The sequence below is a fragment of the Oncorhynchus mykiss genome, chromosome 5, assembly GCF_057628025.1.
Source record: "Oncorhynchus mykiss isolate SJ-2025 chromosome 5, ASM5762802v1, whole genome shotgun sequence".
Lineage (NCBI taxonomy): Eukaryota > Metazoa > Chordata > Actinopteri > Salmoniformes > Salmonidae > Oncorhynchus > Oncorhynchus mykiss.
The window spans coordinates 28,545,127-28,565,692 of NC_143026.1; the positions used below are offsets into that span (position 1 = coordinate 28,545,127).

The 20,566-nt window shown below is 46.3% G+C and overlaps 1 protein-coding gene across 1 annotated transcript; it reads right to left on the reverse strand.

Annotated features, from left to right (window-relative positions):
• Nucleotides 1–7,923, reverse strand: LOC149983228 (uncharacterized). The gene is made up of 3 exons (XM_036977195.2): nt 4,229–7,923; nt 3,177–3,301; nt 1–3,012 (listed from the first exon to the last, which is right to left on the reverse strand). Exons 1-3 carry the CDS (start codon nt 5,270–5,272, stop codon nt 879–881), a joined length of 3,303 nt encoding a protein of 1,100 aa, XP_036833090.1. The 5' UTR covers nt 5,273–7,923; the 3' UTR covers nt 1–878.
• Between the last annotated feature and the right edge of the window lie 12,643 nt (nt 7,924–20,566).

Genomic DNA, 20,566 nt, shown 5'->3' on the forward strand with positions numbered 1-20,566 from the left:
TTTGTATTTCAGTATGACATTTATTGAGCAAATGCTGCTGGGAAATAGTTAATGATGAGTAAAGACATGGGATTGCAAACTGTAGCACCTCATTTAAGTTCGCTATTTAAATTCAAGTCCATCCTATGCATACAAGAATGTATGTGTGCGCATTTACATATTTATTTTCAATTGCACTCATTAGGTAAACACAATAGATACTGATAAAAAGCATGTTTAAGGCTCAGAGTTTCTTCAAGGTTCTTAATGCTTTAGTTGCTTCGGGTACTGTATGTTTATGATCATCAGTACATTGCACCATTGTCTTTCTCATTCTTCACTATATTGTGTTGTAGACGATTGCATTTTTGGCTCAGTTGGTATCTTCACATAAAAAGGCTAGTCCTTTTGAACATGTGTCTCTAAAGTGGACCGTCCAACCCAGGCACCCCTTTTTGAATTAACATTTGAATGAACATACATTTCTATCACTCTCCCACCCACATACAGTATGCATCTAAACTGTAAACCTTCCATCCATACATACAGGTTAGAGCGGAGGGGTCTCCCTCCCTGAGCTAGCATGCAGACGCCCCCACCCGTGAGCCCTCCCGTGAACTGCAGGGAAACATAAAGACAATTAATAATCTGTCCCACTATCACATTTTCCTGATATAATCTGCAGCAAAACCCATTTAAAGCTTTCTCTCAACATGCATTTTTTAAACGTTAGCTTTGTCACATCATATGGCTTCTCTCGTTGCTTTTCTGTATGTTTGAGAGTGGTTCTCTTTATTACATCGCTCTAGCTCTATGATTTCTTTGTTATGTTAGTTCTGGGTTGATTGCTTGTTGTCGTGTCATTTTTGTTCCTCCTGAGTGGGTTGGATGGAGTGCAATTACTCAGTTTCAGTCACCACCTTGACAGACTGGGAAGAGTGTTTCTCCATCTTCTTGCTGGAGACTGTCTTCTCCTGCATCACATCCTCAGACTCCTTCACAGTCTCGGTGACAGTGACCGATTTGGTGACATGCTTGGCCCCGTCCTCTCCAGTGGTGATGGTCTCCACCGTTTTGGTGATGACCACCTTCTGGTCCTTTGGATCATCTTTCTGGTCCGGATCATCTTTAGTGGGGCTCTCGTCCACTCCATTTGAGATAACATCCTTCTCCTCTGCCTCTTTCCCACCCTCATCCTTCTTGTCCTTGTCCTCTGGGGTAATCTTCTCCACATCTCCGTTCATGGCTGCGTCTTTCTTTTCTACCTTCCTCTCTTCCTCTGGATCACTCTTTTTGTCTACTTTCTCTTCTGCAGCCTTGGGGGCCTCTGATGTTGGAGCTTCTGGTTTGGGGGCCTCACCCTTAGGGGACTCTGCCTCGGGGGATCCTAAATTGGGGGATTCAGATTTGGGGGATACTGTAGGTTTTGGGGATTCCGATTTGGGGGAGCCAGCAGGTTTTGGGGATTCAGATTTAGGGGATCCAGCAGGTTTTGGGGATTCAGAAGTAGGGGATCCAGCAGGTTTTGGGGATTCAGATTGAGGGGATCCAGCAGATTTGGGGAATTCAGAAGTAGGGGATCCAGCAGGTTTTGGGGATTCAGATTTAGGGGATCCAGCAAGTTTTGGGGATTCAGATTTAGGGGATCCAGCAGGTTTTGGGGATTCAGATTTAGGGGATCCAGAAGGTTTTGGGGATTCAGATTTGGGGGATCCAGAAGGTTTTGGGGATTCAGATTTGGGGGATCCAGCAGGTTTTGGGGATTCAGATTTGGGGGATCCAGCAGGTTTTGGGGATTCAGATTTGGGGGAGCCAGCAGATTTAGGGGATCCAGCAGGTTTTGGGGATTCAGAAGTAGGGGATCCAGCAGGTTTTGGGGATTCAGATTTAGGGGATCCAGCAAGTTTTGGGGATTCAGATTTAGGGGATCCAGCAGGTTTTGGTGATTCAGATTTAGGGGATCCAGAAGGTTTTGGGGATTCAGATTTGGGGGATCCAGCAGGTTTTGGGGATTCAGATTTGGGGGATCCAGCAGGTTTTGGGGATTCAGATTTGGGGGATCCAGCAGGTTTTGGGGATTCAGATTTGGGGGATCCAGCAGGTTTTGGGGATTCAGATTTGGGGGTTACAGCTTTGGGAGATTCATGTTTTGGGGATCCAACTTTTGGTGACTCAGACTTGGGGGACCCAGCCTTTGGGGATTCCGCTTTTAGGGAGTCTGGCTTGGAGGGCTTTGAGGTCTCAGATTTCTGGACCTCAACTTTTGGGGCCTCACTCTTGGGGGCTTCTGTTTTGGGAGCCTCTGTCTTGGCTACAGCTGCCTTCTCATCTGTTTTGTATTCTTTCTCATCCTTTCCTTTCTTCTCATCTTCCTCATCCTTATCATCTCCATCTTTGGATCCTTTGTCACTACCTGCATCTTCATCTTGATCATCACCCTCCTCTTCTCCCTCTCCCTCTCCTGTCTCCTCTTCTCCACCGCTTCCCTCCTTCTCTCCAGCCTTCTCTTTGTCAGGAGAGGCCTTTGATTCTGGGGCTTTAGAGCACAGGACTGTCTCCTCTAATTCCCCCTCTCCTTCTGTATCATCTCCCTTCTCACCCTCACCCTCTTCTCCTTTCTCACCCTCTTCTTCTTTTTCTCCCTCTTCCTCTTCATCATCACCTTCTTTGTCCTCCTCTTCCTCCTCAGCAGGTGTGCTGGAGCTAACTTGGGCTTCAGTGGAGGCTACAACCTCTTCTGATTCACCCTCTCCCCCTTCTCCCTCTGCTTCTTCTCCTCCCTCTTCTCCCTCATCCTCTCCTTCATCTGTTGCCTCTGCCTCCAGAGTGGCAGAAAACTCCTGGGCCATCTCAGCCAGGGCCTGGTCCATCTCATCCTTCTCATCCTCTACCCTGGTCTCCTCGATGATCTCCTCTACAAACTTATGCTGGACTTTCAGTTTGGGAGGCTCATACTTGGACTTCTTAGAGGAGGTGACGGTGTGGCGGTAGGGGAAAGTGCTAAAGTGGGTCTCTTCACCTTCTAGGAGTTTCCTGCAAGAACAGTAGAACATGAGATATAGTTTAGTGTAGGCCGAATATAAAAATGTAGTTTCTATATATAAATGAGATCTTTATGTTTTTATTACACATGATATATTTAAAAATAAAAAAAATTCAATGTTAGTCCTAATTAGCGCTCTGTTGTCGCACTGTACCTGTATGCAGCAATCTCAATGTCGAGGGCCATCTTGACATTGAGCAGGTCCTGGTACTCACGCAGATGACGCGCCATCTCCCACTTCGTGCCCTTAAGCTCATTATCCAGCTGGTGGATGGTCTCCTGAAGAGAACAAGACCGAGAGACACAAGCTGGTTAAGAGCTATTATTTCTTATGACTATATGGAACCCTGAAGTAATACTTGGTTATTTATTTCTGGTGTAGGGAAGACACGTTTCTCCATAAGGACACTGCTTTCTAAACATCATAAGAAAACGATCAAAAATACAATGTCATATTTTGTGATACTGGTAATTACTTCACAAGCACATTTACACTTGTATAGGCCTACATTTGAAACAGCACTTTGAGATTCCAATAAAATATCATTGCAATAACAATTGAAACTGTGAAGTCCTCCTGTCTCATTTATGAAAAGTGAAAGTGCAAATAATTGGATAGATTGGACTGTTGTTGTGTTAAATAATGTATTCTGACGCAGTGAACAGCACTGTGTTTCAAGGGCCCCGAGTCTCTGGCTCAGCAACGAAAAAATAACAAAAAACAGTCTGCTGCATTATGTCTTCCCAACCCAAGTGTCGCTGCTTATGCGTAGCCTAATGATCCAACATTTGGAGATGTTAAATCTGTGTCCATAAGATGTCAGCATTGTGCCATTTAGGCTATCTAAAGCAAAAGCGCAGACACAACTATTGGGCAGAGCTTATAGCCTAGTTAAAAGACATGCATTTAGGGCCCACATAAATAAAACAATTTAGTTCGTTCAAAATCAAACTAATACAATATGTGGGGACACAATGCAAGTGTGTGTCTTTCTCTCTATCAAAGTAGGGGACTCTCCTTATAAGTAGACCTACATTTAAAATAAGAATAAAAACCCCAAAGGTGTGGTGATAATTTTCTCAATTTGAAATCAACGAAAAACACATCTTATTATATAATATATTCTCTCCACTACATTGCTTCTCTTTACACAAAGAATACAATTTTATAGAATACCTCACCATTAACAGCGGGTCTCATCATACCTGCAGGCTGGACAGGTCGTTGTTGTGTCGGTCCTCGATGTCATTCAATTGCCTCTCCAGTGACTCCCTGGTTCCACGGACAGACTCTAACTCCACGGTCTTGGACTGAAGCTGGCGACGGTAGTCTGCTATCTCATCACGGGCGGAATTGATTGCATCTTTGTTTTGTGCCGCAGCATCAGTGAGCTTGGAATAGCGGCACATGAACCAGTCCTCCACCTGCTGCAGGTTCTGGTTGGAGTGGCCCTCGAGCTGGGTGCGGATCTCCCGGAGCGCCTCGGTGATGTCCGTCTTCTGGATGTCTTTCCTCTCCATGGTCACCTGCGACGCCTGCACCTGGGCGAACAGGTCGCTCACCTCTTCTGCGTGGTTGTTGCGGATAAAGGCAATCTCGTCATGCAGTGACTGAACTTTCTTCTCCAACTCTGACTTCACCAAATCAGAGTCGGTCATATCTTTTTTCAACGCCCGGATGATGCCTTCCGTCTCATCCCTGATGCGGGCTTCCTCATCGAAGCGGTCCCTAATTCTCTGGATGTCATCCTCGACGTGGTCCGTGTCGAGCTGGATCTGCGCTTTATCGTGGTGAATCTGCTCCAGCATGGAGCGCAGCTCCTGGAGTTCCTGGTCGTATAAATCGCCTAGCTGGGATTGTGACACCTGCTTCTGCCGCAGCGTCTGGATCTCCTCTTCGATCTGGCTGTTCTGCTGCTCCAGGTAGTGCACCTTGTCGATGTAACCGGCGAAGCGGTCGTTGAGCCCCTGGAGCTGCTCTTTCTCGTTGGAGCGCTTGTAGTCTCCGTTCGTTTGATTGAAATCAACGCTGTCGGCGGAGCTGAGGAGTGTGGAGCTGTACGCTCTGGCTACCGGCACATTGACGCTCCTCTTGTAGGAGGAGGTCATCGTGGAGCCTGGGCTTGCCCGGGACCAGGACTGAGAACGGAACCCGCTGGAGGGTGTGCCAGTGGAGCGGCCGTAGGTGGTCCTACTATCCATACTTCTCCTGAATGGACTCCCTATCGTGTCCACCGGGTGGTAACTCATCCGGCCAGACCAGGAGTTGCGTGTGCAGATGGAAGGGAAGGTGTCCGAGGTGGAGGAGTGGGGCGAGTATGTGTTTGCAGGTGCGGGGTGGATGGCGCTCTCAGCATTCTTAGTCTCACCGGCTGTCCTTTATATAGGAGAAGCATATCGCTAACAAGGCAGAGACTGTTTTTACTTTTGATCGAACGGAGGGGGAGGGCCATGTCTCAACCCTTCATACTCTATGTAAGTGAAACACTACTTGAGTGTGTGAGGGTTCGTGGGTGGCCGTTTGAAAGCAGAGGAATGATCACACATAGGGAGAAAAAGGGAACTGGGGTGATTATAATTAGGATGTTTGGGATAGCCTATGTGTCCTTGACGTTGATGTGCTTATCATTTGTCTCTTGTCATACAGTTTCCTCCCAATTTTGAACATTGGAATAAGAGAGAAATGTATACATGCATCTCTGCATTTGCTAATTCAACCAGCCAATATGGAGCAGTTCAATGACCCATGTTAATTATTATTTCCCCTATTATTAGTTAGCAAAAACGGTTATACCAGAAATGATCAATTTACCGGTGCAATTTAGAGCGAAATCAAATGCGGCACCATGGACAGCACCAGTCCGCCAGACTCCAATATCAGCGCCATGGACAGCGACTTAATGCAGCAAAACACCATTACCGTCCTTTTCAAGTGTTTGAAAAGTGTTGAAAATGTTTCTCTCAAATTGAACAGAATGATCGATCATTAAATGAATTGAATTAATAATGTATATTTGCCTATGAACATGTGCAAAGCGAACCAATTTCATATATTGATGTTTTGCTTGTGCTAAGTCTTCAATAATAGGTGATTGATTACTTCTTGACAGGAAACCTCCCAAAATCAAAGGGATTACCATCAGTGACCTACCGATGACGTATAAAGTGAGACTACCATGAGGGGGTTGGTTCAATCAATATGATGCATTTATGTGACCACTTGCTACTTTCAGGAAGTGTTGAAGCATTAATCATAGTTGTAGTTATTGACAGCTATTGGTATAGATTACAGTTATGATCAGCCTGTGCTTATATGCAAGTAATTTACCCCATTCAATAGTATATATCACCTTCATAATGTATATCATAATGTGTTATGGACAAACTTGCCCTTTAAGTTTGAGCCATTTCAAACCAAAGCATTTCTGTAGTGATGAATAGGCATCCAAACTGCAACATAGTTTTTTTTCTGTAATTACATTCCTCAGAATGACTTTGTAACTTTATCGTCCAACTCTAACAATGATTGGAAACACGTTGATTAATATGGTTTCACAAACAGATACAGAATACAATGCATAAGTTACAGTCTTTGGGTTGCGGATGAGAGCACAGGGGATAGAGAGGCTGCTATCTCCTCACTGCATTGAGATGTTTTCTATAAGGAGTGAAGCTGCAGTGTTGGTTGACAGATCTGATTGGCTGTAGTCTGTTGTCAGTCTTATTGATTCCCATTCAGTCCTGCTCTACCCATTTCAGAGGTAACTAAGGTCATTGCAAACCCTGCAACTGATGCAGGTAATGCAACAAAATGGCTGCCTCTGGTTTTGGCCAATTGACTGCCTTCAATGACAATATTTCATCCTATGAAAACCAGGGATTAAAATTCAAAAGGCACTTGCACATCTGAGCTATCTTTGTTGCAGGCATATGGTAAGAATTGAATAACATGAGAAAAAATAAGAAACCTGCACACTGCTCTTGCTAGTATCACTTCATAAAGAGCAGTGTGCGGGTTTCTTCTTTTTTCTCATCCTATGAAAACCAGCAAAACTATTTTTGACAAACGGCAAGGCTATTTTTGCCTCCCAGAACATTATTACCCACAAAAATATTTAAATTGTTTGTCAGGATTGATTCAGATTCTCCAGTCTCGTTTAAAAACCCTTGTTTTATACTACAGTTAAGAGGGAAGAATAAATTATTCCCATATAATTGCACTATAACGGTGACAAACGGTGCCCACAAACTGTTAAGGCCTATATAAAGCTGTCCCAACAGCAGAGTCCCAACAGCAATCCCAACATCTTACCACTACTAGACCTGGTTATCAACGGAGCCTTGTCTGGCAGCGAAACAGTTCATTCAGCCTCATTTACTGCTTAAAAAAACATAGTTGATATGGCTGACTTGCTTAAACAAATATGGTTTCCAATGACAATTTAGATGTATGAACTATGACATTAGGGGACGACAAGCGGATAAGAAGCAATCCGTAATTTCAATTAAGACATGAGAGAGCAAGGACGGACGTGGTCGATATAACTATTTGTTTCGCACTTTGAAATGTACAGCAACACAATTCAGAACATGGGTTGTTCTTATAGTGTTCTCCCTGTACACCAAGTCAGAACAATAGGCTAAATAAAGGGGCCATATAAGCAGACAATGAAAGCTCTTACAATATTCAATGATTACATTTCTCTAAAACAGGTTATAGGCTACATGTGCACCACCAAGTCAGATCAGTAGGCGAAATTAAGAGGGGAAAATAGACCAAATTATTAGGGTGAGGCACGTTGGCTACTAACAGCTTACTACACAACATACACTTAGTATTACTTTCTTTGCTATAGGATACATATCTTCCTGGCATATTAATCAAAATCAAATCAAATCAAATCAAATGTATTTATATAGCCCTTCGTACATCAGCTGATATCTCAAAGTGCTCTACAGAAACCCAGCCTAAAACCCCAAACAGCATGCAATGCAGGTGTAGAAGCACAGTGGCTAGGAAAAACTCCCATGAAAGGCCAAAACCTAGGAAGAAACCTAGAGAGGAACCAGGCTATGTGGGGTGGCCAGTCCTCTTCTGGCTGTGCCGGGTGGAGATTATAACAGAACATGGCCAAGATGTTCAAATGTTCATAAATGACCAGCATGGTCCAATAATAATAAGGCAAAACAGATGAAACTGGAGCAGCAGCACGGCCAGGTGGACTGGGGACAGCAAGGAGTCATCATGTCAGGTAGTCCTGGGGCATGGTCCTAGGGCTCAGGTCCTCAGAGAGAGAGAACGAAAGAGAGAAAGAGAGAATTAGAGAGAGCACACTTAAATTCACACAGGACACCGAATAGGACAGGAGAAGTACTCCAGATATAACAAACTGACCCTAGCCCCCCGACACATAAACTACTGCAGCATAAATACTGGATGCTGAGACAGGAGGGGTCAGGAGACACTGTGGCCCCATCCGAGGACATATCATTTATGCAGCAGCATACAAGACATTTTTGGACTCGCCTTGTTGTGCTGTGATCACTTGAACAGGAAGGTGGCACTACGGTCCTTCGTGGGCAAATTTTGTTATCAAAGTCTGGCATTCTCTGGATTTATAGTGCTTTCAAGACAACTGGGAACTCGGAAAAACAAGGTTGAATCATGATCTTCAGGTCGTAGCTGTTACGGTGAGTGAATGAGGACCCAAAAGCGAACTAACTTAAACAGAGCTTCTTTAATAACCAAACATAGGTAGGCTCAGATAGACCGGCAGATTCCGACAGGACAGGACAAGGTTACAGCAAACATGACGATAGTCTGGCTCAGGCATGAAACACAACAAACAAGAATCCGACAAGGACAGGAACAAAAACAGAGAGAGATATAGGGACCTAATCAGAGGGAAAAAGGGAACAGGTGGGAAACGGGGTGAATGGGTAGTTAGGAGGAGACAAGGCACAGCTGGGGGAAAGAGGGGGAGAAAAGGTAACCTAACAACGACCAGCAGAGGGAGACAGGGTGAAGGGAAAGGACAGAGACAAGACACAACATGACAGTACATGACAGTACCCCCCCACTCACCGAGCGCCTCCTGGCGCACTCGAGGAGGAAACCTGGCGGCAACGGAGGAAATCCTCGATCAGCGCACGGTCCAGCACGTCCCGAGAGGGAACCCAACTCCTCTCCTCAGGACCGTACCCCTCCCAATCAACGAGGTACTGGTGACCACGGCCCCGAGGACGCATGTCCAAAATCCTGCGGACCCTGTAGATGGGTGCGCCCTCGACAAGGATGGGGGGGGGGGGGGGGGGGAAGACGAGCGGGGGCGCGAAGAACGGGCTTAATACAGGAGACATGGAAGACCGGGTGGACGCGACGAAGGTATCGCGGAAGAAGAAGTCGAACTGCGACAGGATTGATGACCCGAGAAATACGGAACGGACCAATGAACCGCGGGGTCAACTTGCGAGAAGCCGTCTTAAGGGGAAGGTTCTGAGTGGAGAGCCAAACTCTCTGACCGCGACAATATCTAGGACTCTTAGTTCTACGCTTATTAGCAGCCCTCACAGTCTGCGTCCTATAACGGCAAAGTGCAGACCTGACCCTCTTCCAGGTGCGCTCGCAACGTTGGACAAAAGCCTGAGCGGAGGGGACGCTGGACTCGGCGAACTGAGATGAGAACAGCGGAGGCTGGTACCCGAGGCTACTCTGAAAAGGAGATAGCCCGGTCGCAGACGAAGGAAGCGAGTTGTGGGCGTATTCTGCCCAGGGGAGCTGTTCTGACCAAGACGCAGGGTTGCGAAAAGAAAGACTGCGTAAGATGCGACCAATAGTCTGATTGGCCCGTTCTGCTTGACCGTTAGACTGGGGGTGAAAGCCGGAAGAGAGACTGACGGAAGCCCCAATCAAACGGCAAAACTCCCTCCAAAATTGAGACGTGAATTGCGGACCTCTGTCCGAAACGACGTCTGACGGAAGGCCATGAATTCTGAAAACATTCTCGATGATGATTTGTGCCGTCTCTTTAGCAGAAGGAAGCTTAGCAAGGGGAATGAAATGAGCCGCCTTAGAGAACCTATCGACAACCGTAAGAATAACAGTCTTCCCCGCTGACGAAGGCAGTCCGGTGACAAAATCTAAGGCGATGTGAGACCACGGTCGAGAGGGAATGGGAAGCGGCCTGAGACGGCCGGCAGGAGGGGAGTTACCGGACTTAGTCTGCGCGCAGACCGAACAAGCAGCCACGAAACGACGCGTGTCATGCTCCCGGGTGGGCCACCAAAAACGCTGGCGAATGGAAGCAAGCGTACCCCGAACGCCAGGGTGGCCGGCTAACTTGGCAGAGTGAGCCCACTGAAGAACGGCCAGACGAGTAGGAACGGGAACGAAAAGAAGGTTCCTAGGACAAGCGCGCGGCGACGGAGTGTGAGTGAGCGCTTGCTTTACCTGCCTCTCAATTCCCCAGACAGTCAACCCGACAACACGCCCCTCAGGGAGAATCCCCTCGGGGTCAGTGGAGGCTACTGAAGAACTGAAGAGACGAGATAAAGCATCAGGCTTGGTGTTCTTAGAGCCCGGACGATAAGAAATCACGAACTCGAAACGAGCGAAAAACAGCGCCCAACGCGCCTGACGCGCATTAAGTCGTTTGGCAGAACGGATGTACGGATGTTCCTATGGTCAGTCCAAACGACAAAAGGAACGGTCGCCCCCTCCAACCACTGTCGCCATTCGCCTAGGGCTAACCGGATGGCGAGCAGTTCGCGGTTTCCCACATCATAGTTACGTTCCGACGGCGACAGGCGATGAGAAAAATACGCGCATGGGTGGACCTTGTCGTCAGAGAGGGAGCGCTGAGAAAGAATGGCTCCCACGCCCACCTCTGACGCGTCAACCTCGACAACGAACTGTCTAGAGACGTCAGGTGTAGCAAGGATAGGAGCGGATGTAAAACGATTCTTGAGGAGATCAAAAGCTCCCTGGGCGGAAACGGACCACTTAAAGCACGTCTTGACAGAAGTAAGGGCTGTGAGAGGAGCTGCCACCTGACCGAAATTACGGATGAAACGACGATAGAAGTTCGCGAAGCCGAGAAAGCGCTGCAGCTCGATGCGTGACTTAGGAGCGGGCCAATCAATGACAGCTTGGACCTTAGCGGGATCCATCTTAATGCCTTCAGCGGAAATAACAGAACCGAGAAATGTGACGGAGGAGGCATGAAAAGTGCACTTCTCAGCCTTCACAAAAAGACAATTCTCTAAAAGGCGCTGGAGGACACGTCGAACGTGCTGAAGATGAATCTGGAGTGACGGTGAAAAAATCAGGATATCGTCAAGGTAAACGAAAACAAAGATGTTCAGCATGTCTCTCAGGACATCATTGACTAATGCCTGAAAGACAGCTGGAGCGTTAGCGAGGCCGAAAGGAAGAACCCGGTATTCAAAGTGCCCTAACGGAGTGTTAAACGCCGTCTTCCACTCGTCCCCCTCCCTGATGCGCACGAGATGGTAAGCGTTACGAAGGTCCAACTTAGTGAAAAACCTGGCTCCCTGCAGGATCTCGAAGGCTGAAGACATAAGAGGAAGCGGATAACGATTCTTAACTGTTATGTCATTCAGCCCTCGATAATCTATGCAGGGGCGCAGAGACCCGTCCTTCTTCTTGACAAAAAAAAACCCCGCTCCGGTGGGAGAGGAGGAGGGGACTATGGTACCGGCGTCAAAAGCTACAGACAAATAATCCTCGAGAGCCTTACGTTCGGGAGCCGACAGAGAGTATAGTCTACCCCGGGGGGGAGTGGTTCCCGGAAGGAGATCAATACTACAATCATACGACCGGTGTGGAGGAAGAGAGGTGGCCCTGGACCGACTGAACACCGTGCGCAGATCGTGATATTCCTCCGGCACCCCTGTCAAATCACCAGGCTCCTCCTGTGAAGAAGAGACAGAGGAAACAGGAGGGATAGCAGACATTAAACATTTCACATGACAAGAGACGTTCCAGGAGAGGATAGAATTACTAGACCAATTAATGGAAGGATTATGACAAACTAGCCAGGGATGGCCCAAAACAACAGGTGTAAAAGGTGAACGAAAAATCAAAAAAGAAATGGTTTCGCTATGATTACCAGAAACAGTGAGGGTTAAAGGTAGCGTCTCACGCTGAATCCTGGGGAGAGGACTACCATCCAGGGCGAACAAGGCCGTGGACTCCCTTAACTGTCTGAGAGGAATGTCATGTTCCCGAGCCCAGGTCTCGTCCATAAAACAGCCCTCCGCCCCAGAGTCTATTAAGGCACTGCAGGAAGCTGACGAACCGGTCCAGCGTAGATGGACCGACAAGGTAGTGCAGGATCTTGAAGGAGAGACAGGAGTAGTAGCGCTCACCAGTAGCCCTCCGCTTACTGATGAGCTCTGGCTTTTACTGGACATGAAGTGACAAAATGACCAGCAGAACCGCAATAGAGACAGAGGCGGTTGGTGATTCTCCGTTCCCTCTCCTTAGTCGAGATGCGGATACCTCCCAGCTGCATAGGCTCAGCTCCCGAGCCGGCAGAGGAAGATGGTAGTGATGCGGAGAGGGGGGCAACGGAGAACGCGAGCTCCTTTCCACGAGCTCGGTGACGAAGATCAACCCGTCGCTCAATGCGAATAGCGAGTTCAATCAAGGAATCCACGCTGGAAGGAACCTCCCGGGAGAGAATCTCATCCTTTACCTCTGCGCGGAGACCCTCCAGAAGACGAGCGAGCAAAGCCGGCTCGTTCCAGCCACTGGAGGCAGCAAGAGTGCGAAACTCAATAGAGTAGTCTGTTATGGATCGATTGCCTTGACATAGGGAAGACAGGGCCCTGGAAGCCTCCTCCCCAAAAACAGATCGATCAAAAACCCGTATCATCTCCTCCTTAAAGTCCTGATACTGGTTAGTACACTCAGCCCTTGCCTCCCAGATTGCCGTGCCCCACTCACGAGCCCGTCCAGTAAGGAGAGATATGACGTAGGCGACACGAGCAGTGCTCCTGGCGTAAGTGTTGGGCTGGAGAGAAAACACAATATCACACTGGGTGAGGAACGAGCGGCATTCAGTGGGCTCCCCAGAGTAACACGGCGGGTTATTGATTCTGGGCTCCGGAGATTCGAAAGCCCTGGAAGTGGCCGGTGGATCGAGGCGGAGATGGTGAACCTGTTCTGTGAGGTTGGAGACTTGGGTGGCCAGGGTCTCAACGGCATGTCGAGCAGCAGACAATTCCTGCTCGTGTCTGCCTAGCATCGCTCCCTGGATCTCGACGGCTGAGTGGAGAGGATCCGAAGTCGCTGGGTCCATTCTTGGTCGGATTCTTCTGTTACGGTGAGTGAATGAGGACCCAAAAGCGAACTAACTTAAACAGAGCTTCTTTAATAACCAAACATAGGTAGGCTCAGATAGACCGGCAGATTCCGACAGGACAGGACAAGGTTACAGCAAACATGACGATAGTCTGGCTCAGGCATGAAACACAACAAACAAGAATCCGACAAGGACAGGAACAAAAACAGAGAGAGATATAGGGACCTAATCAGAGGGAAAAAGGGAACAGGTGGGAAACGGGGTGAATGGGTAGTTAGGAGGAGACAAGGCACAGCTGGGGGAAAGAGGGGGAGAAAAGGTAACCTAACAACGACCAGCAGAGGGAGACAGGGTGAAGGGAAAGGACAGAAACACACAACATGACAATACATGACAGTAGCTCTAGGAAGACGCCCGAGTTCCGGATTTCCAATTCCGAGCTGGATGACCGTTCAAAACATATTTGCTTCATTGACAGCATGACCAATGCTGAATGTCTATAATTTTAAACTTGGAAAAGAGACCCTTAATCCCAGATTTGGGACCACACAGCCACTCCACTGAATAGCAGTTAGCCACTGATTCCTTCCAAACTGTAACGTCTGCATCCAACTCATACTTCTAAACACTTAGATCCTGGAACGCAGCCCACTTTCCTGCTCACTCTCCAGATCCCAATCACCTGAATTCTAATCACCTGTTCACACACCTGCATGTCATCATCCCACACCATTTAGTTCAGTTCCTTGTACCCCATCACTGTGAGGTATTGTTTGTTTTGAGACACATTTCTTTTGGAGCTCTGTTTTTTCTTGTCCTTCATGCATCCATGTATTATAGTTTTTGCCTGCCTCACTCACGACACCTTTTGCCTATTCCCTGCCTGTACTTTTGCCATTTTGGACCTACCGTGTATGACCTTCTGCCTGCCCCTGGAACTTGCTGCTACCTGCCTCCTCCAATGGTCCCTGCTCTGCGCTTGAAACCAGCTCTCTGTCTCATATTGTGTTCATTACAGAATACCTCACCAAACACGACAGAATGATTCAGCAGAGCTGCAGGACAGGAGGAATGGCTCAACGAACTCTGCAACCTCCTTCACCAGTCCATTCCTGCTTCATCCATATCAGGTGCCACAGCCTCCTCTCGTTCATCCTCCCATATATCTATGCCTAATAAATATGACGGCTCCCCAGGGAAATGTCAAGGATTTCTCATGCATTATAACCTGTACATAGACCATCACCTCACTGACTTCACCTCTGACAAAGACAGGGTGGACTGCATCATCTCCCTACTCACAGGCAAAGTTCTGGATTGGGTCACAGCCCTGTGGGCCGCTCAAAGATCTAATCTGTCCTCTGAATCACGTTTCCATGCTGAGTATGCCCTTGAGTTCAGCACCATGGCTGCCAGCAGTGGATGGAGTGAACCAGCATTCCTTACAGTCTACAGGAGGGGTCTTAATCGGGAGTTACAGACCAAACTGGCCTGCAGAGGAGATTTAACGGACGTAAACCAATACATCCGGATGTTCATATCCATTGGCAACCTACTGGTGGACCACAGACCTATAGAGTCGCCCATGGCCTGCAAGTCTTCCACGCCCTTCTCTCGTCCACCACTGTCCAATAGGCCCCAACCCATGCAACTCGGCGCAGCCCGTTTCCCACAGAGTCCATCAATGTAGCTCGTCTGGAGGTTAGTTAACACAGTGTCCAAAGAAGGGCCAGAGGTATACAGAATGGTGTCATCTGCGTAGAAGTGGACCCACAGCAAGAGCGAGATCATTGATGTATACAGAGAAGAGAGTCGGCCCGAGAATTGAACCCTGTGGCACCCCCATAGAGACTGCCAGAGGTCCGGACAACAGGCCCTCCGATATGACACACTGAGCTCTACCAGAGAAGTAGTTGGTGAACCAGGCGAGGCAATCACTTGAGAAACCAAGGCTGTTGAGTCTACCAATAAGAATGTGGTGATTGACAGAGTCGAAAGCCTTGGCCAGGTTGATGAATACGGCTGCACAGTAATGTCTCTTATCGATGGCGGTTATGATATCGTTTAGGACCTTGAGTGTGGCTGAGGTGCACCCATGACTAGCTCTGAAACCAGATTGCATAGCGGAGAAGGTACGGTGGGATTCGAAATGGTCGGAAATCCGTTTGTTAACTTGGCTTTCGAAGATCTTCGAAAGGCAGGGTAGGATAGATATAGTTCTGCTGCAGTTTGGGTCTAGACTGTCTCCCCTTTTTAAGAGGAGGATGACCGTGGCAGCTTTCCATTCTTTGGGTTTCTCAGACGATACGAAAGAGAGGTTGAACAGGCTTGTAATAGAGGTTGCAACAATTTCGGCAGATCATTTTAGAAACAGAGGGTCCAGATTGTCTAGCCCGGCTGATTTGTAGGGTTCCAGATTTTGCAGCTCTTTCAGAACATCAGCTATCTGGATTTGGGTGAAGGAGAAATGGGGGAGGCTTGGGCGAGTTTCTGTGGGGGGTGCAGGGCTGTTGATCAGGGTAGGGGTAGCCAGGTCGTAAGCATGGCCAGCCGTAGAAAAATGCTTGTTGAAATTCTCAATTATAGTGGATTTATTGGTGGTGACAATGTTTCCTAGCATCAGTGCAGTGGGCAGCTGGGAGGTGCTCGTTTTCTCCATGGACTTTACAGCGTCCCAGAACTTTTTTGTGTTTGTGCTACAGGATGCAAATTTCTGCTTGAAAAAGCTAGCCTTAGCTTTCCTAACTGCCTGTGTATATTAGTTCCTGACTTCACTGAAAAGTTGCATATCACGGGGGCTATTCGATGCTAATGCAGAATGCCACAGGATGTTTTTGTGCTGGTCAAGGACAGTCAGGTCTGGAGAGAACCAAGTGCTATATCTGTTCCTGGTTACATTTTTTGAATTGGGCATGCTTATTTAAGATGGTGAGGAAGGGACTTTTAAAGAATAACCAGGCATCCTCTACTGACGGGATGAGGTCAATATCCTTCCAGGATACCCGGGCTAGGTGGATTAGAAAGTTCTGCTCGCTGAAGTGTTTTAGGGAGCGTTTGACAATGATGAGGGGTGGTCGTTTGACCGCATACTCATTATGGATGCAGGCAATGAGGCAGTGATCGCTGAGATCTTGGATGAAAACAGCAGAGGTGTATTTGGAGGGCAAGTTGGTTAGGATGATATCTATGAGGGTGGAACTAAATGGTTGGTTAAGGCAAATTGAGCAGGGCTATAGGCTCCACAGTGAAATAAGACAATAATCACTATCCAGGACAGTAATGGACAAGGCATATTGATATTACGGAGAGGCATGCGTAGACCAGTGATCATAGGGGTCCAGTGAGTGGTTGGACTGGCTGGAGACACGGCGATTCAGACAGCTAGCAGGCCGGGACAGAGGAAAGACTGATTTATTCTCCACGTGCGGTGACGTCGATAGACCAGTCGTGATGGATTAGCAGGGTTCTGAGTAGCAGAGGGGTCCAAGTCCAATAGGCAAAATAGATATAGTGGCCCAAGAAATTGGCCGATGGATCTATTCAGCTAACAGTCCAAAGTGCTCTGGACAGCTAGCGGGCCGTGGTTAGCAGGCTAACAGTTGGGCATTCAGGGGACGTTGCGACCTAGGGGCTAGTTGAGTACCCCCTCGAGCAGATTACATCGGTAGTCCAGTCGTCAAGGATCGGCGAGGTTCAGTGTCCCGTACCGGCAGTAGAAGGGGTCTGGGTATTGTAGCCCAGGAGTGGCTGATGGGCCTCTCCAGCTAGCCGGGAGAATAGGCCTAGCATGGGCTAGCTCCAGGCTAATTGGTGCTTGCTTTGGGACAGACCTTAGCCAGGAGTAGTCACTCGGATTGCAGCTAGCTAGCTGCGATGATCCATGTGAAAGGTTCAGAGCTTGCGATAGGAATCCGGGGATATGGAGAGAAAATAGGTACGGTTTGAGTCGCGTTGTACAAAGTGGTGAGAGCTTTCCGAGCTAAAGGTTAGCTGATGACCACTAGCAGTGGTTAGCTGACTACTAGCTAGTAGCTAGTGAGCTGGCTAGCTTCTGTTGGGGGATTCAGGTTCCGGAGGTAAATAAATATACTCTAGAAAAAACAGATCCACACCATGTTGGGTGAGGTGGGTTGCAGGAGACTATTATGACGTTGAGGTTTAGAGAAATGTAAAAAAGATATGCAAAGAAAAATATATAAAAGATACAGTAGGGCAAAAAAGTATTTAGTCAGCCACCAATTGTGCAAGTTATCCCACTTAAAAAGATGAGAGAGGCCTCTAATTTTCATCATATGTACACTTCAACTATGACAGACAAAATTTGAAAAAAATCCAGAAAATCACATTGTAGGATTTTTTATGAATTTATTTGCAAATTATGGTGGAAAATAAGTATTTGGTCATCTCTATACTTTGTTATATACCCTTTGTTGGCAATGACAGAGGTCAAACGTTTTCTGTAAGTCTTCACAAGGTTTTTACACAAGGTTTTTTGGCCCATTGCTCCATGCAGATCTCCTCTAGAGCAGTGATGTTTTGGGGCTGTTGCTGGGCAACACAGACTTTCAACTCCCTCCAAAGATTTTCTATGGGGTTGAGATCTGGAGACTGGCTAGGCCACTCCAGGACCTTGAAATGCCTCTAACGAAGCCACACCTTCGTTGCCCGGGCGGTGTGTTAGGGATCATTGTCATGCTGAAAGACCCAGCACCGTTTCATCTTCAATGCCCAAATCTCACGATACATGGCCCCATTCATTCTTTCCTTTACAAGGATCAGTCGTCCTGGTCCCTTTGCAGAAAAACAGCCCCAAAGCATGGTGTTTCCACCCCCATGCTTCACTGTAGATATGGTGTTCTTTGGATGCAACTCAGCATTCTTTGTCCTCCAAACACGACGAGTTGAGTTTTTACCAAAAAGTTATATTTTGGTTTCATCTGACCATGTGACATTCTCCCAATCTTCTTCTGGATCTTCCAAATACTCTCTAGCAAACTTCAGACGGGCCTGGACATGTACTGGCTTAAGCAGGGGGACACGTCTGGCACTGCAGGATTTGAGTCCCTGGCGGTGTAGTGTGTTACTGATTGTAGGCTTTGTTACTTTGGTCGCAGCTCTCTGCAGGTCATTCACTAGGTCCCCCCGTGTGGTTCTGGGATTTTTGCTCACCGTTCTTGTGATCATTTTGACCCCACGGGGTGAGATCTTGCGTGGAGCCCCAGATCGAGGGAGATTATCAGTGGTCTTGTATGTCTTCCATTTCCTAATAATTGCTCCCACAGTTGATTTCTTCAAACCAAGCTGCTTACCTATTGCAGGTTCAGTCTTCCCAGCCTGGTGCAGGTCTACAATTTTGTTTCTGGTGTCCTTTGACAGCTCTTTGGTCTTGGCCATAGTGGAGTTTGGAGTGTGACTGTTTGAGGTTGTGGACAGGTGTCTTTTATACTGATAACAAGTTCAAACATGTGCCATTAATACAGGTAATGAGTGGAGGACAGAGGAGCCTCTTAAAGAGGAAGTTACAGGTCTGTGAGAGCCAGAAATCTTGCTTGTTTGTAGGTGACCAAATACTTATTTTCCACCATCATTTGCAAATAAATTCATTAAAAATCCAACAATGTGATTTTCTGGATTTTTTGGGGGTACTGTGTTCTTGGGGACCTTCAATGCTGCAGAATGCTGCAGAAAAGTTTGCTGCAGAAAAGTTTTGGTACCCTTCCCCAGATCTGTGCCTCGACACAATCCTGGCTTGGAGCTCTACGGACCTTATATAGACAGTTGTATGCCTTTCCACATCATGTCCAATCAATTGAATTTACAACAGTGGGTCTCCAAGTTGTAGAAACATCTCAATGATGATCAATGGAAACAGGATGCACCTGAGCTCAAATTTGAGTCTCATATCAAAGGGTCTGAATACCTAAGTAAATCATGTTTTCTGTTTTTTATTTGTAATAAATTTGCAAACATTTCTAAAAACATGTTTTCGCTTTGTCATTATGGGGTATTTTGTGTAGATTGCTAAGGATTTTTTATTAAATCAATTTTTTAATGAGTCTGTAACGTAATAAAATGTGAAAAACCTAATGGGGTCTGAATCTTTTCCGAAGGCACTGTATGTCATAATATTTTTTTTAAATGTTAGATAGAATATTTTGTTCTGAAAGTTTTAGGAACAAAAAATGATATGTAACACCCCAGGTGTTATCGTGCTTTGTGGCATAGAATCAGACCAACTATCCTTCTAGCATTATAATAAGGATTCATTCACTGTGAGTGAGTGATAGGCTACATTTCAAAGAAACCTCTTCATGGATTCTGCCTTAGATAGTCGCTGTCCATTTTCCGGTGGTGCTGAATTTCAAATTACGATCGGGTTGCTGTCTGCTTTAATGTTGCTAAATCTCTGAAGGACCTATCACTCGATTGTTTAACTTGTCATGTAAAATATTTTGAATTACATATGTATAGTTTAAAATGTTGTTCTCAAATAATGTAGCTATTTGCTGAAACTGCATAAACATCTCTCAATCTAAATACAGTATCTCATATTACTCTCTCATGTTCACTGTTGTTTTAATATTATTTTACTATCCTAATTTATTGAATATTGTTTTACTATCCAAATGTATTTTATATTGTTTTACTATCCTAATTTATTTCATATTGTTTTACTATACTAATTTATTTCATATTGTTTTACTATCCTAATTTATCTATCTTCATTTTATATTTATCTATCTTAATTTGATATTTGTTTATCTTCATTTTATATTTGTCCAGAAATGTATTGTTTTTATCTTTCTCACTGTTATTATTTTATTTTATGTAAGTGAAGTAAATTGAATTGCATTGTTTATGGTAAGAAATGTGCTATGTAAATAAAGTTTGATTTCATAAATCAAGTGCTATAATAAAATGCTATTTGCATGAACATGCCATTGGGTGCATCGTTTATATTATGGTTGGTGGCTCATTCTTTGATGGTATGCACATATTACAGTGTAGCTTTAAAAATCTGTAGAGGACAGCCTCTGGATGGTGATATGGTTTTGTATAATTTCTAGGCTACAAAAGATGATGAAGCATGCGATCACACCCCTATGAAAGCAGATGAAGAAATAGAATAGTGTGCATGTTGAGGTGAGACAGCTACTGTAAATGAACAAGTGAAAGGACATGACAGGACAATTGCATAAAGGAACAAGAGACCATA